Here is a 26250-nt window from a genome sequence, read left to right on the forward strand (position 1 = left end):
TTAAATGCATTATTCCTTTAAGGGAATAATATGCACTCAACCTGTTACCCAGACACTTAAACTTGAACACACTGGATTAGATAAAACAGTAAAACAAGTTTATTAATTACAAAGACAGATTTTAAGTGAAAACACGTAATGAGGCATAAAAGCCAGAAATGGGTACAAGAAAAATAAAGATAAAATCCTAAACTGGTGCTGAACTTCAATATTAATTTCAAAGTTCTCACCACATGCTTTCACTGACCAAACTGTCAGGTTAGGACTCCTCCCCCAGAGTCCAACAGCTGTTTCCTTTGTCTCTTCAGGCTTAGTGAATGCAATGGGTGGAGGGAAGGGGGTACCTTGGGTGTTTGTCCTTCCTTTTTATAGTTTCAGTCCCTTTCTTGAAAAATATTTCCAGCTGAGAACCAGGAGCCAAAGAGTCTATGTGGAAGGATATTCCTTACTGTTTTTTTCACCTGTTTGAACTTTGTCTTCCCTTCCTTCTTGATGAATCTGTTCACTGCTTAAATCAATCAAATTAAAGCAAGCATGCATTCTTTTGTTTAGGACAGACCTGTTTACAACTTGTGTAGGCAAAGCTATGTGGTTTGGAACATGTGTTAATAAACACCATACAGGGGAATATTATAACTTCATATACAATGTTGCCACACAGATGATACCTCACAATACATGTCTTGTACAAAATTGTTATAGTAATGTGTAGGGTATGAACACATGGGCCTATTCGGTCACACACACACAGTGAAAGACAGCAGCATATTAAGCTACTACCAATTTATTTGAGCATAAGCTACAGCTTGTAAGCTACAGCTCACGTCATTCAATGCATACCTGTAATGTGTAGACAGCAGCAGAGTGCACCAGAGACATTCCTCTGCATGCAGCACCAAATGGGCACTTTGTGGCATGAATATCCTCTCACATACACCAATGGAAATCAGGCTTTTCTGGCTTCCACCAAAATAAGTATGGTTCTGCCCACTGATTCCTAGAACATTCCCTCAAGTGTTGGAAGTGATTGGATGGGCAACACCACAATCCTTCAGGCCAAAGATTATCTATTTGTAGCAGGATGGTGAGGAGTGGAATGAAAATGTTTAATTCCATTTGAAGCAAGGAACCTCTGAAATTCTTCAGAACAGAATTTAGGCCCATTGTCACTCATCAACTGTAACAGTAAACCAACCTGGCTAAAACAAGTTACCAAGACCACTGGACATCCTTGTAACTATAGCACAAGTAATTCTGGAAACTTCTGGTTATTCTGAATGGGCGCTGATTACAACCAAAAACATATCACCTTCTAAAGGTCCAGCAAAGTCCACATGAACATGTGTCCAAGGAGTCCGAGGCCACAACCAAGGATGTAGATAAACTGGGCTAGGATCATGCCTAATTTTCTGACACTTAGTAGAGCACTTCGCCTTGCTCGCAATATCTTTGTTGATCCTCAGCTACCAGATGTGATTCTGGGTTATGGTCTTCATCCATACAATGGCAAAATGACCTTCCTGAAAAGCTTCCAAAACCTGAGACTGAAGTGATTTCAGAATGATCCCTTGCATTCTGCATCTGATGCGACTGTGATTCACAGATAATTCACATGAGACAAATTGTGTAAACTGGGGATTCTTTTGATCTTGAACAGTGTACATTGCAGTATGAATCCTTTCAGAACAAAAAGCACATCGTCCTTAGTGGTTACTTTGTTGACGTCTATGCTAGTGATAGGTAATTGTAACAGGGTCAACACCTGCCTCTCATGAGCGTCCCCTTTCTCTGGCTTACAGTGCCTACAGTCTCTCAATTCTTTTCAGCAGGGCGGTACCCACCTCTCATGAGTGTCCCTTTCTGGCCTATCTCAAAGCCCTCAGTAATGTCCTGTAGCCCTTCCCAGGCTCTGGTCCTCAGTTCTGACCAACAGGGCCTCTCTCAGTACCCTAATTGTCCAGCTTACATGTGAAGGTTCCTGCTCGGGGGTTCATCGCCTGCCCTTTAGTCCTCTGACCCCAGCTCTCCAGCTGGGTCAGTCTAGATCAGTCCCCTTCCAGGGGTAAAAAGTTCCATGGACAGTCCTTTCCCTCGGCCGGTCTTCAGTGAGTCCTGGCAGCCAGCCAGAAGCTATTCCCTTGCTTCCCTGGTCCCTGCCATCAACTACCTGCCCTAGCCCTTGCAGCCAGCCAGGAGCACCTCTTGCTCCCCCAGTCTCTGCAAGCAGACTGCCCTCACTCTGGCCCTGCAGCTCCTTTTATATGAGCCTGCTGCGTCCTCACTGGCTGCTTCCTGCAGCCTCTCTGATTGGCTGCTTCCCCTTCAGCCACTTTAGCCCACTTGGAGGGCCTCTCCACTGCTCCTTTCCTGGGATGGGTGAGACAGGACTCCAAGGCCTCCAGTAGGAGGCCTTTGGGCCTAGTCCACCCCATCACAGTAATCTATTCATCAAATTGAGATAGATTACTTTGTCTGAAGTTTCTTTGGGTTGACAGGAGTTTGAGCGTAGCAGTCGCAACAGCCCATCAGCTTTGCCATGCTGAGTCCCATACAGTATAGGATAGAAATGAGTTGAAAGTAGCAATTCTCATCATTGCATATGAGCAGAAGCTAATGACAGAAAGCCAGGTTTTGGTCCAAAAAAATTGAAAGTAACAGGCAACGATCCATCAGCAAGGTAAAATGTCTACCATACAGATTGGTATGGAACTTCCCAAATTCCTAAGATAATGCTGAGAGCTTCTTGCTTTATCTGTGCATAGTTCTTCTCAGGAGTAGTGAATGTTCATTATGCAAAAGCAATTGCTTTCTCCATGCCATTAGGAAAAATGTGGGAAAGAACTGCAGCCACTCCGTGTGGTAAAGCATTACAAGCCAATTTCAATGGTAGTGAAGCATCAAAATGTGTAAGAACTTCAGCTGATGTCAACAGTTTATTTGCTTCCTTAAATGCACACTCGCACTCTTTAGTCCATTCCCATTTTTCTTTGCTTGTAACAGTTCATGTAAAGTGCCATTATCATCAGAATAGGCAGAAATGTACCATAGTAGTTAAGCAGTCCTAAGAATGAATGTAATACTGAAATGTTCTCTGGTGGTGGCGGCACTTCAAGAACTACCTTTTCTTTCTTTCTCTGGTGATTTCCTTAAGCCACTGGCATCAATTACAGGTCCAAGGTATTCAACTGAAGATTTGAAAAACTCACATTTGTTTTGGTATACTCTCAGTCCATGGTATTGCAGTGTTTGAAAGACAGCACCCAAATTTTGAAGATGATCCTTTCCTATAACAAGGATGTCATCCAAAACAGCATTGAACTTCATTCAGCCCTTCAAAATCTCATCTATGGCTTTCTGGAACAGGGCAGGTGCCAATGCGATACTGAAAGGCAACCTGTTGTAAGAAAATAAGCTTTTTTGCGTGTGATAGTGAGATATTTGCAAGATGCCAGCTCAGCCTACATTTGTAGGTATGCATTGGTATGCAAATCCAATATACTGAAATACTGTCCACCACTAACAAACAAACAAATCTTCAGTAGGAGGCAGTGGACACTGGTCTGCACATAAAGCCGGATTCCGTGTCACTTCAAAGTCTCCACAAATTCAGACCGAGCCATCCTCCTTGATTACTGGTACAATGGATGTAGCCCACTCACTGTGAAACCAGTGACAGCGATCAATCAACAGTCCAAATCTGCTTCTACCAGAGGCTTCAGAGCATAAGGCACAACTCTGGGCTCTCAATACTTTGGTTGGCTTTCAGAGTTAACAGTAAGTTTCACTGACATGTTGTTCATCTTTCCAAGCTCTTTTTCAAAAACTTCAAAGTATCTGTCCACTATGTGATCATCATCAAGAATGGGGTGTAGCTATTTGATGATATGGGTCCCAGTGTGGGGTGACAGGTGACAACTAGGAGTGTGGAACTATAGAACTACTGACTGTGCTATGTAACCTATCATTTAAATCAACTTCTATATCAGATGACTGGAGGATAGCTAATGTGACACCAATTTTAAAAAAGGCTCCAGAGGCAATCCCAGCCATTACAGGCAGGTAATCCTAACTTCAAATTGGTTGAAACTATAGTAAGGAAGAGAATTATCAGCAACACACAGATGAACATGATTTGTTGGGGAAGATTCAACATGGTTTTTGTAACGGGACATCATGCCTCACCAATCTACTAGAATTCTTTGAGGGAGGTGATCCAGTGGATATAGTGTACTTAGACTGTTAGAAAGCCTTCAACAGGGTCCCTCACCAAAGGCTCTCAGCAAAGTAAGCAGTCATGGTCCCCTCATGGATCAGTAACTGGTTAAAAGATAGTAAACAAAGGGTAGGAATAAATGGTCAGTTTTCAGAAAGGAAAGAAGTAAATAGTGGTATTCCCCAGATGTCTGAACAGGGATCACTTGTGTTCAACATATTCATAAATGATCTTGAAAAGAGGTAAACAGTGAGGTGGCAAAATTTGCACAAGCTACTCATGATAGTTAAGTCCAAAGAAGACTGCGAAGAGTTACAAAGGGACCTCCCAAAACTGAGTGACTGGGCAACAAAATGGCAGATGAAATTCAATGCTGATAAATGCAAAATAATGTACATTGGAAAACATAATCCCAACTATATATACACATTCACAGAAAGGTGGAATCTAAATTAACTGTTACCACTCAAGAAAGAGCTCTTGGAGTCATTGTGGATATTGTTTTGAAAATATCCATTCATTATGCAGCAGTAGTCAAAAAAAGCTAACAGAATGTTGGGAATCATTAGGAAAGGGATAGATAATAAGACAGAAAATATCATATTGCCTCTATATAAATAGATGGTATGGCCACATGGCGTGCAGATGTGACTGTCCCATCTCAAAAATGATATATTGGAATTGGAAAAGGTACACAGAGAAGAGCAACAAAAGTGATTAGGTGTATGGAACAGCTTCCATATGAGGAGAGATTAATAAGAGTGGGACTTTTCAGCTTGGAAAAAAGAAGACTAAAGGGGGATATGATAGAGGTCTATAAAATCATGACTTGTGTGGAGAAAGTAAATAAGGTTTAAAACAAACAAAAGGGAGTATTGCTTCACACAATGCAGTCAACCTGTGGAACTCTTTGCCAGAGGATGCTGTGAAGGCCAAGACTATAAGAGGGTTCAAAAAGAACTAGATAAATTCATGGAGGATAGGTCCATCAGTGACTATTAGCCAGGATGAACAGGGATGGTGTCCCTAGCCTTTGTTTGCCAGAAGCTGGGAATGGGTGAAAGGGGTTGGCTCACTTGATGATCACCTGGTCTGTTCTTTCCCTCTGAAGCACCTGGTATTGGCCACTGTCAGAAGACAGGATACTGAGCTAGACGGACCCTTAGTCTGACACAGTATGGCCATTCTTATGTTCTCCCAGGCTGCAAAAGCCAGCTGACACTCCTGTAGAGCCCTACATTACTGCTTCAGCTTCCTTCTGAGTCCAGTCACCCGCCTCCCCACTTCTTTTCTATGGCTCTCCTCCTGTTTCATAGCTGTAAGATGAAGCTAGGTGTTCCTGCACTAGAAAACACTCTTGGTCCCACTCATCACTGAGGGAACCTTGAGATCATAGAATATCAGGGTTGGAAGGGACCTCAGGAGGTCATCTAGTCCAACCCCCTGCTCAAAGCAGGACCAATCCCCAATTAAATCATCCCAGCCAGGGCTTTGTCAAGCCTAACCTTAAAAACTTCTAAGGAAGGAGATTCTACCACCTCTCTAGGTAACGTATTCCAGTGTTTCACCACCCTCCTAGTGAAAAGGTTTTTCCTAATATCCAACCTAAACCTCCCCCACTGCAACTTGAGACCATTACTCCTTGTCCTGTCCTCTTCTACCATTGAGAATAGTCTAGAACCATCCTCTCTGGAACCACCTCTCAGGTAGTTGAAAGCAGCTATCAAATCCCCCTCATTCTTCTCTTCTGCAGACTAAACAATCCCAGCTCCCTCAGCCTCTCCTCATAAGTCATGTGTTCTAGACCCCTAATCATTTTTGTTGCCCTTCACTGGACTCTCTCCAATTTATCCACATCCTTCTTGTAGTGTGGGGCCCAAAACTGGACACAGTACTCCAGATGAGGCCTCACCAATGTCGAATAGAGGGGGACGATCACGTCCCTCGATCTGCTCGCTATGCCCCTACTTATACATCCCAAAATGCTATTGGCCTTCTTGGCAACAAGGGCACACTGCTGACTCATATCCAGCTTCTTGTCCACTGTCACCCCTAGGTCCTTTTCCGCAGAACTGCTGCCTAGCCATTCGGTCCCTAGTCTGTAGCTGTGCATTGGATTCTTCCATCCTAAGTGCAGGACCCTGCACTTATCCTTATTGAACCTCATCAGATTTCTTTTGGCCCAATCCTCCAATTTGTCTAGGTCCTTTTGTATCCTATCCCTCCCCTCCAGCGTATCTACCACTCCTCCCAGTTTAGTATCATCCGCAAATTTGCTGAGAGTACAATCCACACCATCCTCCAGATCATTTATGAAGATATTGAACAAAACCGGCCCCAGGACTGACCCCTGGGGCACTCCACTTGACACCGGCTGCCAACTAGACATGGAGCCATTGATCACTACCTGTTGATGATGATGGGGGCTGTTCTTGCACCTGCATCTTAAAAGAAAAGTTAAACTATCTGCTGTACCATCAAGTGTTGTGGGTAGCTGTGGTAGTAGGGCCAGGGACCTGAGGTTTGTGCTCTTCCTCTCCCTCACGCATTTGGAGTACCTCTATCTCCTCAGGACTCCTGTACAAAAGTTGATTCCATAGAATTGCTGCACTGTCACCGCAACCCATTCATATGTGAACACCTCATAGTCCTCTGCACAGGGGCAGCAGCAAACTATACCTGGTTTCCCCACTGCAATTGTGAAATGCTATCATGCATGAGAGTTCAGTGGTCTGGCCTTCACCCTGCCCCTTCTTCTGATCACCTGAATCTACATTTTCCCCATACCCTTAAACTCTTCCACCCCCTTTTCCACCACTTTTCTCCTCCACCCTTTTCATTTTAGATTAAGATATTTGTTATAATCCCATCTCCTTCCACAGTCCTTTCTTTCCTTCACTATCACAGAATGGTAAGGACAAAGTGGCCACTCTTGTACTGCTCCCTGAATTTGAAATGTTATCCTAGCACTTTCACTCCCAGGGGAGGAGGTTTCCTGTCTGTGCTGTTGAGTAATTGTCGTCTTGGTTCTATTCAGGGGAAGAGACCATCACAGCTGACCTAGACTGTTTTTAAAACCACCAAAGGGGAAAAACAAACAAAAACACTCACACAAAAACAAGAGATTAGGGCAAATGCAGTAGCAGGAGTGGCATAAATTTGTTGGGTAAAGTAAATAAGTGTTCTGACAGCTTATTTAAGCAATTTGTTTAAACTGAAATTTTTTTGTATTCAATAGGTATTGGTTCATTGATGGTGTCATTCATTGTGAGCTTATATTATAACACCATTTTAACCTGGGTGATGTGGTATTTCATTAACTCCTTCCAAGAGCCCCTTCCTTGGAGTGCTTGCCCACTAAATGGGAACAGAACAGGTAATTAATATTTCAAGTCTCTTGTTGGTGTTAAGGTTGCAAAGTGTTACCAACTCTTTTTTATTCCTATAATATGGCATTAAGTCCTACTGTACAGATTTTTTAAATGGCTCATTTTAAAATCTTCTCTTTGAACTCGGGCTGTCAAGTGATTAAAAAATTGTGATTAATTGCACGGTTAAAGAATAATAGAATACCAATTATTTAAATATTTTGGATGTTTTCTACATTTTCAAATATATTGATTTCAACTATCACACAGACTATGATGTGAACAGTGCTCACTTTATATTATTAATTACAAATATTTGCACAGTAAAAAAAATAGTATTTTTCAATTCACCTAATACAAATGATGAAATGCAATCTCTTTATCATAAAAAGTTGATCTTACAATTCTAGAAATATGTACAAAAATAACTGCACTCAAAAATAAAACAATGCAAAACTTTACAGCCCACAAGTCCACTCAATCCTACTTCTTGTTCAGCCAATCGCTCAGACAATCAAGTTTGTTTACATTTCCAGGAGATAATGCTGTCCGCTTCTTGTTTACAATGTCATCTGAAAGTGACAACAGGTGTTTGTATGGCACTGTTGTAGCTGGTTTTCAAGGTTCCTTCCCCACTCTGAACTCTAGGGTACAGATGTGGGGACCTGCATTAAAGACCCCCTGTCATAAATATAAAGGGAAGGGTAAACCCCTTTAAAATCCCTCCTGGCCAGAGGAAAAATCCTCTCACCTGTAAAGGGTTAAGAAGCTAAAGGTAACCTTGCTGGTACCTGACCAAAATGACCAATGAGGAGACAAGATACTTTCAAAAGCTGGGAGGAGGGAGAGAAACAAAGGGTTTGTGTCTGTCTGTATGCTGCTTTTGCCAGGGATAGAACAGGAATGGAGTCTTAGAACTTTTAGTAAGTAATCTAGCTAGGTATGTGTTAGATTATGATTTCTTTAAATGGCTGAGAAAAGAACTATGCTGAATAGAATGACTATTCCTGCCTGTGTACCTTTTTTGTAACTTAAGGTTTTGCCTAGAGGGATTCTCTATGTTTTGAATCTAATTACCCTGTAAGGTATCTACCATCCTGATTTTACAGAGGTGATTCCTTTACTTCTATTAAAAGTCTTCTTGTAAGAAAACTGAATGCTTTTTTATTCTCAGATCCAAGGGTTTGGGTCTGTGGTCACCTATGCAAATTGGTGAGGATTTTTGCCAAACCTTTCCCAGGAAGTGGGGTGCAAGGGTTGGGAGGATTTTGGGGGGGAAAGACGTGTCCAAACTACGTTTCCCAGTAAACCCAGTTAGAGTTTGGTGGTGACAGTGGAAATCCAGGGTCAAAGGATAAAATTAATTTGTACCTTGGGGAAGTTTTAACCTAAGCTGGTGAAAGTAAGCTTAGGAGGTTTTCATGCAGGTCCCCACATCTGTACCCTAGAGTTCAGAGTGGGGGAGGAACCTTGATACCCCCAAGCTTATTCTTACCAGCTTAGGTTTAAAAACTTCCCCAAGGTACAAACTTTGCCTTGTCCTTGAACAGTATGCTGCCACCATCAAGCGTTTTAAACAAAGAACAGGGAAAGAGCCCACTTGGAGACGTCTTCCCCCAAAATATCCCCCCAAACCCTACACCTCCTTTCCTGGGGAAGGCTTGATCAGAATCCTCACCAATTTGTACAGATGAACACAGACCCAAACCCTTGGATCCTAAGAACAATGAAAAAAATCAATCAGGTTCTTAAAAGAAGAATTTTAATTAAAGAAAAAGGTAAAAGAATCACCTCTGTAAAATCAGGATGGTAAATACCTTACAGGGTAATTAGATTCAAAACATAGAGAATCCCTCTAGGCAAAACCTTAAGTTACAAAAAGACACAACAACAGGAACATACATTCCCTCCAGCACAGCTTATTTTACCAGCCATTAAACAAAATGAAATCTAATGCATTTCTAGCTAGATTTCTTCTTCCTGGTAAGTAAGTAAGTAAAGGAGTACTTGTGGCACCTTAGAGATTAACCAATTTATTTGAGCATAAGCTTTCATGAGCTACAGCTCACTTCATCGGATGCTGTAGCTCACGAAAGCTTATACTCAAATAAATTGGTTAGTCTCTAAGGTGCCACAATTACTTCTTTTCTTTTTGCGAATACAGACTAACACGGCTGTTACTCTGAAACGTAACTTAACAGGAGTTGTAAGGCTGCATTCCTGATCTGTTCCCGGCAAAAGCATCACACAGACAGACCCTTTGTTCCCCTCCTCCAGATTTGAAAGTATCTTGTCCCCTCATTGGTCATTTTGGGTCAGGTGCCAGTGAGGTTATCTTAGCTTCTTAACCCTTTACAGGTGAAAGGGTTTTGCCTCTGGCCAGGAGGGATTTTATAGCACTGTATACAGAAAGATGGTTACCTTCCATTGATATTTATGAGACTGGTGTAGCAAGATATTTATGTCCCAGATGCACTAAAGATTCATATGTCCCTTCATACTTCAACAATTCCAGAAGATATGCATCCATGCTGATGACGGGATCTGCATGTTCATTTTCATCATCTGATTCACATGCCACCAGCAGAAAGTTGATTTTTTTTTTGGTGGTTCAGTTCTGTAGTTTCTGCATTGGAGTGTTGCTCTTTTAAGATTTCAGAAAGCATGCTCCACACCTCATCTCGCTCCGATTTTGGAAGGCACTTCAGATTCTTAAACCTGCGGTCGAGTGCTGTAGCTATCTTTAGAAATCTCACATTGGTACCTATGTGTTTTGTCAAATCTGCAGTGAAAGTGTTCTTAAAAACGAACATGTGCTGGGTCATCATCGGAGATTGCTATAACATCAAATATATGGCAGAATGTGGTTAAAATAGAGCAGGAGACATACAATTCTCCCCCAAGGAGTTCAGTCACAAATTTAATTAATTCATTCTTTTTTAAAAATGAGTGTCATCATCATGGAAGTATGTCCTCTGGAATGTTGGCCAAAGCATGAAGGGGCATACGAATGTTTAGCATATTTGGCACATAAATACCTTGCAATGCCAGCTACAAAAGTGCCATGCAAATCATAGAATATTAGGGTTGGAGGAGACCTCAGGAGGTCATCTAGTCCAGCCCCCAGATCAAAGCAGGGCCAGCACCAACTAAATCATCCTAGCCAGGGCTTTGTCAAGCCAGGCCTTAAAAACCTCTAAAGATGGAGATTCCACCACCTCACTAGGTAACCCATTCCAGTGTTTCACCACCCTCCTAGTGAAATAGTGTTTCCTAATGTCCAACCTAGACCTCCCCCACTGCAACTTGAGACCATTGCTTCTTGGTCTGTCATCTGCCACCACTGAGAACAGCCTAGCTCCATCCTCTTTGGAACCCCCCCTTCGGGTAATTGAAGGCTGCTATCAAATCCCCCCTCACCCTTCTCTTCTGCACACTAACAATGCTTCACATGGGGAGACAAGCTGCTAGTGGGCATTGTCTTATGACTGTAGGATCACAACCTGGCAAGCTGTTAAGCACTGGGAGAAAGACTTTGGAGTGAGCTATGCTTTTAGATGAGAGTGTATCTTGTTACTTAAGTCTAGGTTTTAGAATGTATTTAATGATTTTGTTTAATATATAACCATTTGTTTCCATTATTTCAACTTACCATTTGAATCTCTATTCCTCATTAAACTTTTGCTTGTTTTTTCTATAAACATATCTAAGTGCTATGTGTTAAGCAGAGCTGTGACCTAAGGTGTAACAGATAACCTGATATATAGTGTTCCTTTGAGAGCAGAATATCTGTGTCTGTGAACACTGAGTGGATCAGGGGCTGGGCACTCCAGGGGGATGTTTGGTGGCTTTGGGGCTTGGAGTGTTCCTATCACTAACCTACAGAGGGATAGTGGAGCCTCTGCAGTTTGAGAGGAGAGTGATTGTGTTGTCTGTGGCCAGTGGAGGTGAGGAGCTGACATCCAGCAGACACAGTAAAGGCTCTCTCATGCTATAGGCAGGTGATAACAAGGTGCCTCATAACCTTGGGTGCTCCCAGGAAGCATCACAGAGAGCCACCTTTTGAAAAAGAAATTTAAAAATTTTTTCACCCAAACATGACAAACAAAAAAGAGGCGATAGTTTAACAGTCTCAACTTCAGATTTCAAACACCTAGCATTCCTGGAACCACCTCAGTGGTACTGACTAAACCCATTATCCTACTGAGTTAGATCAGAGTACCATGCAGTTTGCTGTCTATGGGTCTTTAAGAGAAGACCTGGGCAACTAGTATCTTATTTGGATAAGAAAGACATTAAAAACACCTTGGCACTTTTTGTAAGAGGAAGGAATTTTCCCCAATGTTCTTCAACAAAATGTTTCCATCCCCACTGTTGTGTAAGATGCTGTGTACTGGTTGCCTTCCACACTCCATCTCCTGGAGCTAGCTGAATTTCAGTAGTGCTATACTTTACAGTTTGTGAAGTGCTTTGGGATTTCTTGGATTATTCCAGATCCCAGATGTATAGAAACTGAATAGGTCATGAAAGGGTTGATCTAGTTTTCCAGAGTGACAAATTCCTGAGATCAGATGTTCTGACTTAAAATAAATAAATATCATAATCACAGACTTTAAGGTCAGAAGGGACCATTATGATAGTCTAGTCTGACTTCCTGCACAACGCAGGCCACAGAATCTCACCCACCCACTCCTGTAACAAACCCCTAACCTATGTCTGAGCTATTGAAGTCCTCAGATTGTGGTTTAAAGACTTCAAGGTGCAGAGAATCCTCCAGCAAGTGACCCGTGCCCCAGCAAGTGATTCCTGCCAATCTGCCCTGGAGGAAAGTTCCTTCCCAACCCCAAATATGGCGATCAGCTAAACCCTGAGCACGTGGGCAAGACTCACTAGCCAGACACCCAGGAAAGAATTCTCTGCAGGAACTCAGATCCCACCCCATCTAACATCCCATCACAGACCACTGGGCACATTTACCACTAATAGCTGACGATCAATTAATTGCCAAAATTAGGCTATCCCATCGTATCATCCCTTCTATAAATTTATCAAGCTTAGTCTTGAAGCCAGATATGTCTTTTCCCCCACTGCTTCCCTTGGAAGGCTGTTCCAGAACTTCACTCCTCTGAGGGTTAGAAACCTTCATCTAATTTCAAGTCTAAGCTTCCTGCTGGCCAGTTTATATCTATTTGTTCTTGTGTCCACATTGGTACTGAGTTTAAATAATTCTTCTCCCTCAGTGGTATTTATCCCTTGGATATATTTATAGAGAGCAAATATATCTCCTCTCAGCCTTCTTTTGGTTAGGCTAAACAAGCCAAGCTCTTTGAGTCTCCTTTCATAAGACAGGTTTTCCATTCCTCGTATCATCCTAGCAGCCCTTCTCTGTACCTGTTCCAGTTTAAATTCATCTTTAACATGGGAGACCAGAACTGCACACAATATTCTAGATGAGGTCTCACCAGTGCCTTGTATAATGGTACTAACACCTCCTTATCTCTACTGGAAATACCTCGCCTGCTACTTCCCAAGACCGCATTAGCTTTTTTCACAGCCATATCACATTAGTGGCTCACAGTCATCCTATGATCAACCAATACTCCAAGGTCCTTCTCCTCCTCTGTTACTTCCAAGTGATGTGTCCCCAGTTTATAACAAAAATTCTTGTTATTAATCTCTAATCCCTTGCACTTTTCCACTATTAAATTTCATCCTATTACTATTACTCCAGTTTACAAGGTCATCCAGATCTTCCTGTATGATATCCTAGTCCTTCTCTGTATTGGCAATACCTCCCAGCTTTGTGTCATCTGCAAACTTTACTAGCACATTCCTGCTTTTTGTGCCAAGGTCCCTAACCTCTTCGTTAAAGACGGAGGCAAAGTATTTGTTTAGCTATTGGGCCATGCCTAGATTATCCTTAACCTCCACTCCCTCCTCAGTGTTTAGTGGTCCCACTTCTCCTTTCTTTGTTTTCTTCTTATTTATATGGCTATAGAACCTTTTACTATTGGTTTTAATTCCCTTTGCAAGGTTCAACTCTACAGGGCTTTTGGCCTTTCTCACTTTATCCCTACATGTTCTGACCTCAATAAAGTAGCTTTCCTTGCTAATCCCTCCCATCTTCCACTCCTTGTCGGCTTTCTGCTTTTTCTTAATCACCTCTCTGAGATGCTTGCTCATCCAGCTTGGCCTACAACTCCTGCCTATGAATTTTTCCCCTTTCTTGAGATGCAGGCTTCTGATAGTTTCTGCAACTTTTACATGAAATAATTCGCCTTAGATCCACAAGTTTTTCAGTCCAATCCACTTCCCTAACTAATTTCCTTAATTTTTTAAAGTCAGCCCTTTTGAAATAAAAAACCCTAGTCACAGATCTATTTTTGTTTATCCTTCCATTTAGATTGAACTGAATTAGCTCATGATCGCTCAAACCAAGGTTGCCCCCTACAACCATTTCTTCTAGTACTCACCAAAACCAAATCTAAAATGGCATCCCTTTTATTGGTTCAGCAACTGCTTGGTGAAGGAACCCATCAGTTATTGCATCCAGGAAAATCTGAGCCCCTATTATTATTACTAGCACTTGTCCTCCAGTCTATATCTGGGAAGTTAAAGTCTCCCATGATCACACAATTCCCATTAGTATTTACTTAATTAAAAACATTAAAGAAGTCTCTATCCATATCGAGATCAGATCCTGGCAGTCTATAGCACACCCCATGCACTGAGGCTCAAGTAGCTTTCTTCCCCAATGTGATTTTTGCCCAGACAGACTGTCTTGTCCATTCCAACACTTATTTCTTTACAGTCTACCTCATCATTGATATACGATGCTCCATCACCTTTGCCTTTATTTCTGTCTTTCCTAAACAGCACATACCCTTCAATACCTGTAGTCCAGTCATGACGACTATTCCACCATGTTTCTGTTATCCCTATAATATCTGGTTTCACTTCCTGCACCAGTAGCTCTAGTTCCTCCATTTTGTTACCTAGGCTCCTCCCATTAGTGTACAAACATCTTAATTTTTGCTGTTTGGCCTCGCTCACATTCTTTACCCGATTGGGCACAGACATTCTACCACCAGTATCACCTATTAGACTGGTATGCACACTACCCTTCCTCCTTATGTCCATTCTCCTACCCACGGCTGTATCCTTTCTTACTTTGTTTTCTTCCCTCTCAATGTTAAAATCCGGCATGGCGATTACCTAGACATCTCCCAACCATCTCCCCAAATTCCTAGTTTAAAGCTCTCTTGATCAGTTGTGCCATCCTCCATCCTAGACGTCTATTTCCCTCCTTACTCAGTGAAGTCCATCCCAAGAGAACAGTCCTCTGTCCATGAACGCTTCCCAGCGGCCATAGCCACTTCCCAAAGCCCTCCTTATAGCACCAGTGCCTGAGCCATCTGTTGAGCATCATAATCTTGTCACACCTTTGTTGCCCTTCTCTAGGAACAGGTAGAATCCCACTGAAGATCACCTGAGCCTCGATTTCCTTAAGTGTCTTCCCCAGCCTGGCATAGTCTCCCTTGATAAATTCCAGCGAGAATCTAGCCTTATCATTTGTTCCCACATGAAGGGCAATCAGTGGATTCTTTCCCGCTCCTGTTAGGATCCTCTTCAGCCTCAGGTCCTCATCCTGTATCTTAGCACCTGGCAGACAGCACACCCTTCTGTTCTCTGGATCAGCTCATTACAGGCCTGTCCATTCTTCTCAGTAAGGAGTCCCCAATCACGTAGACCTGCCTTTTCCTGGCAATGGTGCGATACTCCAGTCTATCCCCTGTTCCCTCTGGCTGCAAGTCCTCTCGATTCCTATTGTCCCTTGCAATCCTCTGCAACCCATCCCGTATCCTCCTGGGGCTCATATTTGGTGTTGTTATCTCCATTGACTCTTGCCCTCTTCCTATACGGCTAGCTGCTCTTTTCTTCTTCCTTCCCCTCTCACCTTCAGTGACCACTTGCTGTGCCCCTTCTTAATTTTCCAACTCCGCAAACCTGTTCCTGAGCTCTGTTTCTTCTTCACTAGCCCATCTTTTCCTCTGCCTGGTTCTCTTAGTCACATGCTTCCACTGTCCATTTTCCTCACCCAGCAGTCTCCCCTCAGAGTTCTTTGGTCCTGCTTCCATCTGCAAGTCTGACCTTTTCCCTTTAGCCTCCTCATGTCTTTGCTCCTTCATCTGCTTGAACCCCCTTCTAAACTCAAACAAACAGAGTTTCCACCTGCATCTCCAATCCTCAGATCTTTTCTTCCACCAGCTCTATCAGGCGGCACTTCATGCAGACAAAACTCTTTTCAGGTACCCCCTCCAGGATCATGTACATGCCTCAGCTTCTACAGCCAGTCATCTTCATTGTGTCTTCCACTACTTGGGTCACTACCACTGCTGCCTCTGTATTGGTCATAGCCTTCCTACCTAAGTCCTTCTCCTCCAACAGAATTGTCACTCAAACTCCCCTGTTTACAGCTCTGTTTGCTGGCTCCTGTGCCACTGCAGCTGTCCTAGCTGCTGCCTGACTGGCTGGCTGCCTTTATAGGACCCCTAGTCAGAGAAGCCCCGCCCCCTAATCAGGGCTCAGCTTCTCTCCCAGCACACTGCCCCTACCAGCCTCTTCTCCTCCAACAGAATACCTTCTCCTCCAACAGAACTCCCACTCAAACTCATATGGACCACCTCAACCTCCCACTCTTGATAACACAACATCCTTGTTGTTATGAGGCAGGCAGCTCCTCCAGCTCTTGTGTAGAACGGGACAGAATCGCACTCATTCCCACAAAAACTATTTAGGCACCTAGACCACCTGACTCTACAGATGGGGTTCCTATTCATGGATCACAAGTAGAGATAGTCCTAGGGCTGGTCTACACTGGGAATTTACATTGGCATAGCTATTTCTCCCAGGGGTGTGAAATATGCATACCCACAGAAGACATAGCTATACTGATCTACCCCTAGTGTAGACAGTGCTAGGTTGACAGAAGAATCCTTCCATTGATCTAGCTACTACCTCTCGGAGTGGGAGGGTGGATTACCTACACTGGCAGGAGAACCCCTCCTGTCTGTGTAAGTAGGGTCTATGCTGAAGTGCTACAGCAGCACAGCTACAACATTTAAAATGTACACTTTTAAAATGTACACATTTGGGCACCTATCTCCATGAGAACAGTGGGGCTTAGGACACATCGTTGTCATCAGCATCTCCCATTGGCTATCTTAGGCAGCTCCCCACCTAGTGTGCTAGCTTTTGTGAACTGCAGTCTAAGGCATGTATCTCATGGACACCTCAGCAGTGGGAGGGGCATGGGCAATGCCCCTACTTCTGGCTGCGCAGAGGGACCCTGCTCCCAACACCTTCCCCAGTGACCTCCCACCCTGCGCCCGGCCTGGGGCCACCACACTCTCCCTGCCAGAGTTACCTGTGGGGAGTGGGGGCTCTGCTTTCTCCTGCACCTCCCCACATTTCTGGCTCATTTGTCCCGTCCCAGCAGCAGGCCCAAGTGGGGAATATAGGGGGCGGGGCAGAGCCGCTTCTCACACCAGCTGAGGCTGGCTGCTCAGTCGCTGCCTAGCAAGCTGGAGACCCCCATTCCTCTGCACATTTCCAGGTCACTTGGCCCCTGTCCCTGTCAGCTGGGACCAGGCAGGGAGCAGAGCGGATGAGCCACCACTGCCTCCCCGCCAGGCTCTCTCCCAGGCGGGGTCCCTGAGCTGAGTCAGCCGACACGAGAAGCAACTCCATACTGGACTTTCAGCTCCCTGCCCAGGCCCAGCTGCTGGGGAAGGGGCCAAGCAAGCTGGAAGTGCCAAGGGAGACGCACAGCAGCAGGACAGAGCTAGCAAGGCTCTCGCAGAAATGTGGGGGGGCACTTGACCCCACATGCATCACCTCTTTTACAGGTAGTCTTTGTCCATGCTTTATTGCCTAAGACTAAAGGTCACCCAGGAGGGTGTGGCACTGGAAGGAATTGAACTCTGGTCTCCCAAATTCCATGCTAGTGCTCTAATCACTGGACTATTTTGAGATGGGTGTGGTTGCTTAGGAACTGTGAAATATTAGCTTTCCTGACCTGAACAGTGCTGAAGCTTTATCCCTGCACACTTCTTGAGGTTCCTGTAACCAAAGTCCCCTTGTAAGCTGGTATGGTCTCTCACCAGCCTATCTGGATCTAGTCCTGCAGGAGAGAGAAAGGCAGGGAAATGCCTAGTTTGAGGATGCTGCTGGCTCTTAGGTGCCTGGGTGTCAGGACTAAGGAAGTTATGCACAGGCCCAGCAACATATCCATACTATTGTAGGACTGGAAGGGACCTCAAAAGGTCATCTAGTCCAGTCCCCTGCATTCATAGCAGAACTAAGTATTATCTAGATCAGAGGTGGGCAAACTATGGCCCACAGGCTACATAGGGGTTGGAAAACTATATGGAGGGCCGGGTAGGGAAGGCTGTGCCTCCCTAAACAGCCTGGCCCCCACCCCTTATCTGCCCCATTCCACTTCCTGCCCCCCGACTGCCCCCCTCAGAATCCCTGACCCATCCAACCCCCCCGCTTCTTGTCCCCTGACTGCCCGCTCCTTGGACCCCCACCCCTAACTGCCTCCCGGGACCCCAGCCCCGATCCAACCCCCCCCTTCTCCCTGTCCCCTGACTGCCCCAACCCCTATCCACACCCCTGACAGGCCCCCTGGGATTCCCACACCCTATCCAACCCCCCCCCGTTTCCTGTTCCCTGACTGCCCTCCCCAAACCCCCAACTCATTCAACCGCTCCCTGACTGCTGCACTGGGACCCCTGCCCCCTTACCATGCTGGAACCAGCCATGCCGCCATGCTGCCCAGCAAGAGCGGTGGGCCAGAGTGCTGGCGGTGCGGCATGCTCAGGCTGCAGGGGAGGGGGCTGGGGGTGAGCCTCCCCGGCCTGAGCTCAGGGGCCAGTCAGAAAGGTCCTGCAGGTCAGATGTGGCCCATGGGCCATAGTTTGCCCACCTCTGATCTAGATAATACTTAGTCCTGCCATGAATGCAGGGGACTGGACTAGATGACCTTTTGAGGTCCCTTCCAGTCCTACAATAGTATGGATATGTTGCTGGGCCTGTGCATAACTTCCTTAGTCCTGACACCCAGGCACCTAAGAGCCAGCAGCATCCTCAAACTAGGCATTTCCCTGCCTTTCTCTCTCCTGCAGGACCAGATCCAGATAGGCTGGTGAGAGACCATACCAGCTTACAAGGGGACTTTGGCTCCAGGAACCTCAGGCAAAAAAGTTTGCCCACCCCTGATCTAGATCATCCCTGACAGGTGTTTGTCTAACCTGCTCTTAAAAATCTCCAATGATGGAGATTCCACAACCTCTCTAGGCAATTTATTCCAGTCCTTAACCACCCTGACTGTTAGGAGGTGTTTCCTAATGTCCAACCTTAACCACTCGTGCTGCACTTTAAGCCTATTGCTTCTTATTACAAGGAGGGAGAAAAATTGTTTTCCTGAACCACTGAGGATAGGACAATCTTTTATGTACTTGAAAATGTCTACCAGCTGCCAACTAGACACTGAGCCGTTGATCACCACCCATTGAGCATGACAATCTAGCCAGTTTTCTATCCACCTTATAGTCCATTCATCCAATCCATACTTTTTTAACTTGCTGGCAAGAATACTATGGGAGACTGTATCAAAAGCTTTGCTAAAGTCAAGATATATCATGTCCACTGCTTTCCCCATATCCACAGAGCCAGTTATCTCATCACAGATGGCAATCAGGTTGGTCAGGCATGACTTGCCCTTGGTGAATCCATGTTGACTGCTCCTGATCACCTTCCTCTCCTCCAAGTGCTTCAAAATGGATTCCTTGAGGACCTGCTCCATGATTTTTCCAGCGACTGAGGGGGGGCTGACTGGTCTGTAGTTCCCCAGGTTCTCCTTCTTCCCTTTTTTAAAGATGGGCATTATATTTGCCTTTTTCCAATTGTCCAGGACCTCCCCCAATCGCCATGAGTTTTCAAAGATAATGGCTAATGGCTCTGCAATCACATCAGATCAAGGGACATAATCATTCCCCTCTATTCGACATTGGTGAGGCCTCATCTGGAGTACTGTGTCCAGTTTTGGGCCCCACGCTACAAGAAGGATGTGGAAAAATTGGAAAGAGTCCAGCGGAGGGCAACAAAAACGATTAGGGGACTGGAACACATGACTTATGAGGAGAGGCTGAGGGAACTGGGATTGTTTAGTCTGCAGAAGAGAAGAATGAGGGGGGATTTGATAGCTGCTTTCAACTACCTGAAAGGGGGTTCCAAAGAGGATGGACCTAGACTGTTCTCAGTGGTAGCAGATGACAGAACAAGGAGTAATGGTCTCAAGTTGCAGTGGGGGAGATTTAGGTTGGATATTAGGAAACACTTTTTCACTAGGAGGGTGATGAAACACTGGAATGTGTTACCTAGAGAGGTGGTAGAATCTCCTTCCCTAGAAGTTTAAGGTCAGGCTTGACAAAGCCCTGGCTGGGATGATTTAGTCGGGGATCGGTCCTGCTTTGAGCAGCGGGTTGGACTAGATGACCTCCTGAGGTCCCTTCCAACCCTGATATTCTATGATCAGCCAATTCCCTCAGCACCCTGCATTAGATCTGGACCCATGGACTTGTGCATGTCCAGTTTTTCTAAATAGTCCTTAACCTCTTCTTTCACCACTGAGGACTGCTCACCTCCTCCCCATACTTTGTTGCCCAGGACAGCAATTTGGAAGCTGACCTTGTCTGTGAAGACTGAGGCAAAAAATAGCATTGAGGACTTCAGCTTTTTCCACATCTGTCACTAGGTTGCCTCCCCCATTCATTAAGGGTCCCACACTTTCCCCGACCTTTTTCTTGTTGCTAACATACCTGTAGAAACCTTTGTTACCCTTCACATCCCTTGCTAGCTGCAACTCCAGTTGTGCTTTGGCCTTCCTGATTACACCCCTGCATGCTCGAGCAATATTTTTATACTCCTCCCTGGTCATTTATCCAGATTTCCACTTCTTGCAAGCTTCCTTTTCGCGTTTAAGTTCACTGAAGATTTCACAGTTAAGCTAAGCTGGTTGCCTGCCATATTTGCTATTCTTTCTGCACATTGGGATGGTTTGTTCCTGTGCCGTCAATAAGGCTTCTTTAAAATACAGCCAGCTTTTCTGGACTCCTTTCCCCCGCACAGTAACCTCCCAGGGGATCCTGCCCATCAGTTCCCTAAGGTCTGCTTTTCTGAAGTCCAGGGTCTGTATTTTGCTACTGTCTTTTCTTCCTTTTGTGAGGATCCTGAACTCAACCATCTCATGATCACTGCTGCCCAGGTTGCCACATTTACTGCTTCCCCTTACCCACAAGGCTTGTTACCCTTTGAAAGAAAGCTATTAGGTTGGTTTGACACGATTTGTTTTTGACAAATCCATGGCGACTGTCACTATTTGCCTTATTATCATCTTCTAGGTGTTTGCTAATTGATTGATTGTTTAATTAGTTGTGTCATTATCTTTCCAGGTACTGAAGTTAAATTGACTGGTCTGTAATTCCTCAGGTTGTACTTATTTCCCTTTTTATAGATGGGCAAATATAGTGCTCCAGTCCTCTAGAATCGTTCCCATCTTCCATTACTTTTTGAAGATAAGTTCTGATGGCTCAGATATCTCTTCATTAAGCTCCTTGAGTATTCTAGAATGTATTTCATCAAGCCCTGGTGACTTGACGACATCGGACTTGTCTAAATAATTTTTAACATATTCTCTCCTTATTTTAGCCTCTGGTCCCACCTAATTTTTACTGGCATTCACTATGTCAGATGTCCAATTGCTACTAACCTTTTCTTTCTCCTCGGTCATTTCCAAGTGATATGGCCCCAGCTAATAAAGTCTAACAAGAATTTTTGCTAAGTGGGTGGCCTTGCACTTTGCATCATTACATTTCATCCCATATCTATTACTCCAGTTTTAAAGGTCATTCAGATCTATTTGTGTGGTATTCCAGTCCTCCTCCATGTTGACAGTACCCCCAACTTTGTGTCATCCACAAATTTTATTAGCATGCTCCCTCTTGTTGTATGCATTGGCAGAGCTGGGGATGCAGTTGGTTTGGGGTGCACTGGCAGAGGTGTGGCCTACATGGGGTTCACCCTGGGCTCCAAATCCTAGTTCCTGCCCTGGCTGTGACCCTTGGCTCTGGCCCCTGATACCTGCTCTAACCACTAGGCACAACCACCCATATCCTGATCACTGACAGTTTAAGCAGCCCCAAACACAAACAATAAGAGAACTAGAGCGGATATGGCAAATATGGACTCTGCAAAGGTCAATCTCTCTCTGATGGAGACAGTGGAAGCCCTTAGGGTGACCAGATGTCCTGATTTTAAAGGGACAGTCCTGATATTTGGGGTTTTGTCTTAAATTGGCACCTATTACCCCCCACCTTCTGTCTGGATTTTTCACACTTGCTGTCTGGTCACCCTAGAAGCCCTACAGATCTTGCAGGCTCAAGTTGCCACCCTGTAGACACAGAATGCAGTGCTGCAAGCTCAAGCCACACTGCCTTCAGCTTTGACCCCTATGCAAGCCCAAGCTCCCCTACCTGAGAAGTTTAATGGCAATAGCAACAAATTTTGTGGGTTCTTAAAATCAGCGTTGGCTCTTATTTCTGCTATGCCCACATTTGTATCCACTGATGAACTGCAAGTGAGATTATCAGCCTGCTTACTGGGGAAGTCCCAGTTTAGACATCTCCACTCCTAGAAAAATTGATCCTGCTTCTGGGACAATTTGAAGACTTCATTAAAGCTATGGTTGTGCTCTTCAGTGATCCAGGTCACAAGCGGACATCTGAAGCTGTGCTTCGGGTATTGCTGTAGGGACACCAGCCACTTACTAAAACATGCAGCAGAGTTCCAACCCATGTGTGACACTTTATGGTGCCCAGGGTTGTGACACTGATAGCTTTTTGGGGTGCCCAGGACTGAGTCACCTTTTTACTCCTTGTTTTCAGCAATAGGGAGGGGTGTGGGATTTTTTTTGTCGTAGCTGGTGTCAGCTCCTTGACACTGCCAGCCCTTCAATCACTTAAGCACTCTCCTCTGGGCTTATGCCAGCTCTAAATTCACCTTGCAAGTTAACAATAGGTGTACTCTGTCAAGGTTCCTTCCCCACTCTGAACTCTAGGGTACAGATGTGGGGACCTGCATGAAAACCTCCTAAGCTTACTTTCACCAGCTTAGGTTAAAACTTCCCCAAGGTACAAATTAATTTTATCCTTTGACCCTGGATTTCCACTGTCACCACCAAACTCTAACTGGGTTTACTGGGAAACGTAGTTTGGACACGTCTTTCCCCCCCCAAAATCCTCCCAACCCTTGCACCCCACTTCCTGGGAAAGGTTTGGCAAAAATCCTCACCAATTTGCATAGGTGACCACAGACCCAAACCCTTGGATCTGAGAATAAAAAAGCATTCAGTTTTCTTACAAGAAGACTTTTAATAGAAGTAAAGGAATCACCTCTGTAAAATCAGGATGGTAGATACCTTACAGGGTAATTAGATTCAAAACACAGAGAATCCCTCTAGGCAAAACCTTAAGTTACAAAAAAGGTACACAGGCAGGAATAGTCATTCTATTCAGCATAGTTCTTTTCTCAGCCATTTAAAGAAATCATAATCTAACACATACCTAGCTAGATTACTTACTAAAAGTTCTAAGACTCCATTCCTGTTCTGTCCCCGGCAAAAGCAGCATACAGACAGACACAGATCCTTTGTTTCTCTCCCTCCTCCCAGCTTTTGAAAGTATCTTGTCTCCTCATAGGTCATTTTGGTCAGGTACCAGCAAGGTTACCTTTAGCTTCTTAACCCTTTACAGGTGAGAGGATTTTTCCTCGGGCCAGGAGGGATTTTAAAGGGGTTTACCCATCCCTTTATATTTATGACACACCCCAATCTCAAAGAGCATCTGAAGTGTCCCCCTACAGTACCCAGACGCTCACAGATATTATGTAAAAACTGTTTAAGAAACAGTATGCTCATCTAGACTGGTACAAACTCAAGATCAGGTCTCATAACATTACAGCACTGAAATATATTTCTAGTGAAACAGTCATAAATTTATGATTAATGTTAAATTTTAAGAGATACTGAGTAAGGCTAGTAAATGGAAACAAATGTTTACACATATAAAAAACAAAACATAAAACACTATCCTAGGTCTTCACTTATTAAGTGTTTCTTTTTCTGTTTAAGAAAGTAGATTTTCTCCTAAGGATTCAGTTTGACAGAGCTGCTGGTTTTCAGTCAAAACTGGAATCCAAGTATTTGTGAACATCCTGTGCCCTTCCAGTGCACCCCCAATAAAAAATTCTTCTCCTCCATTGCTTGTTGTCATTTTTTTTGTTTCGCTTTATATCATTGTTCTTTTATTAGCATTTACTTCAAACTGATGATGGGAGGCCCATTGGGAAACAATGCAATGCTTAATTTTCATGGCAATTAGCTAGATGGACAAACACTCCTGGCTTGAGATAACTGGTCTCTGCTGGTGACTTATATCTGGAGAGTCTGGGTATTAAAGTATATGTTCAGTACTTATACACAACTCCATAAATATCTGTACATACAACATACAAGGATATTAATGACCAGCATGAATCCTCAGTTTCATTTAATTTCTTACATGACACTTTTTATGGATAAATACTATGAAAGCAGTACGTTAAGTGTAGGGAGTATGTCAGACCTGATAGGAGTTGCTAACATAGTAATGAACCCTTTGCCAGCTAACACTAATAGATCCCTAGGTCACAGCTTGGTAGTAGTCATGGAGTGGAATGAGGCCACCCAGCATCATCTTTTCTCTCTCAGCCTAAACAATGATACTAAGAATGAACTGGCACTGGTGGAATAGTCATCTGGCCTGGATGACTTAGTCAACTTAAGGATCAGGATTGAAGACCACCTGACCAAACACCACCAAGAAAAAAAGATGGTCCAGAGCCAGCAGGGCTGGAGAGAGCCAGGAGGGCCAACTCCCCTCATAGAATATCAGAGTTGGAAGGGACCTCAGGAGGCCATCTAGTCCAACCCCCTGCTCAAAGCAGGACCAATCCCCAACTAAATCAGCCCAGCCAGGGCTTTGTCAAGCCTGACCTTAAAAATATTTAAGGAAGGAGATTCCACCACCTCCCTAGGTAACGCATTCCAGTGTTTCACCACCCTCTCAGTGAAAAAGTTTTTCCTAATATCCAACCTAAACCTCCTCCACTGCAACTTGAGACCATTACTCCTTGTTCTGTCATCAGCTACCACTGAGAACAGTCTAGATCCATCCTCTTTGGAACCCCCTTTCAGGTAGTTGAAAGCAGCTATCAAATCCCCCCTCATTCTTCTCTTCTGCAGAAGAAACAATCCCAGCTCCCTCAGCCTCTCCTCAAAAGGCATGTGTTCCAATCCCCTAATCATTTTGGTTGCCCTCTGCTGGACGCTTTTCAATTTTTCCACATCCTTCTTGTAGTGTGGGACCCAAAACTGGACACAGTACTCCAGATGAGGCCTCACCAATGTTGAATAGAGGGGAACGATCACGTCCCTCGATCTGCTGGCAATGCCCCTACTTATACATCCTAAAATGCCATTGGCCTTCTTGGCAACAAGAGCACACTCCTATCCAGCTTCTCATCCACTGTAACCCCTAGGTCCTTTTCTGCAGAACTGCTGAGCCATTCGGTCCCTAGTCTGTAGCGGTGCATGGGATTCTTCTGTCCTAAGTGCAGGACTCTGCACTTGTCCTTGTTGAACCTCATCAGATTTCTTTTGGCCCAATCCTCTAATTTGTCTAGGGTCCTCTGTATCCTATCCCTACCCTCCAGCATATCTACCTCGCATCCCAGTTTAGTGTCATCTGCAAACTTGCTGAGGGTGCAATCCACACCATCCTCCAAATCACCAGTCCCTTCTCTGTCATCCAAACCCATACAAGTTGATCAGGTCAAGCCTTGCCTTTCTATGTCGAGAAGGCTCAATGCTGGGCATTGGGCTTCTGCCTATACTGCAGGAGACCAGAACACACTGCATCAAGCTGCTTTGCCAAGGTCCAATCTGTGCCTGAATCAGGAAATGCCAAGCCCCAACCCGATAGGGGACCCTGGGCTGGGCTGGTGCCCTTCCCCTCTTCCCAGCAGCCCATGCCAACACTCATCCACGGTATCCTGGTGATGGCCAAACTTCCTCCCTGTCTCCAGCACCTGGAGATACCCAACACCAACTTAGAGGTGGACTTGGGTGCCTCAGCCAATTTCATGAATCTGGAGTTTCCCCAAGGACACAATATCCACACTGAGCACAAGGACTCCCCCAGTTAGTGGAGTCCATAGACAGGTCACTCCTTTTGTTGGGACTAGTCACCAACAGATGGCTCCTTATGTGTATGTCTACACTGCAATTAGACCCCTGTGGCTAGCCTATGCCAGCTGACTTGTGCTCCTTGGGCTTGGGCTGAGGGGCTATTTAATTGTGGTGTAAATATTTGGGCTCAGGCTGCAGCATGAGCTCTGGGACCTTCCCACCTCACAGGGTCCAGCCAGAGCCCAAATGTCTATATCACAATTAAACATCCCCTTAGCCCAAACCCCTTAGCCAGATTCCGCTGGCATAGGCCAGCCATG

The 26250-nt window shown here is 44.7% G+C and overlaps 1 protein-coding gene across 3 annotated transcripts in view; it reads left to right on the forward strand.

The window, feature by feature from the left end:
* The window catches only part of LOC140907149 (sodium-dependent neutral amino acid transporter B(0)AT3-like), a 103464-nt gene that overhangs the window by 38366 nt on the left and 38848 nt on the right, over nt 1-26250 (forward strand). For all 3 annotated transcript variants that reach the window (XM_073332436.1, XM_073332437.1, XM_073332438.1), the window contains one exon: nt 7452-7589. In XM_073332436.1, the coding sequence (XP_073188537.1) occupies nt 7452-7589 (138 nt within the window). The remainder of the gene's footprint in view (nt 1-7451; nt 7590-26250) is intronic.

This window comes from Lepidochelys kempii, chromosome 2 (assembly GCF_965140265.1).
Source record: "Lepidochelys kempii isolate rLepKem1 chromosome 2, rLepKem1.hap2, whole genome shotgun sequence".
NCBI classification, from domain to species: domain Eukaryota; kingdom Metazoa; phylum Chordata; order Testudines; family Cheloniidae; genus Lepidochelys; species Lepidochelys kempii.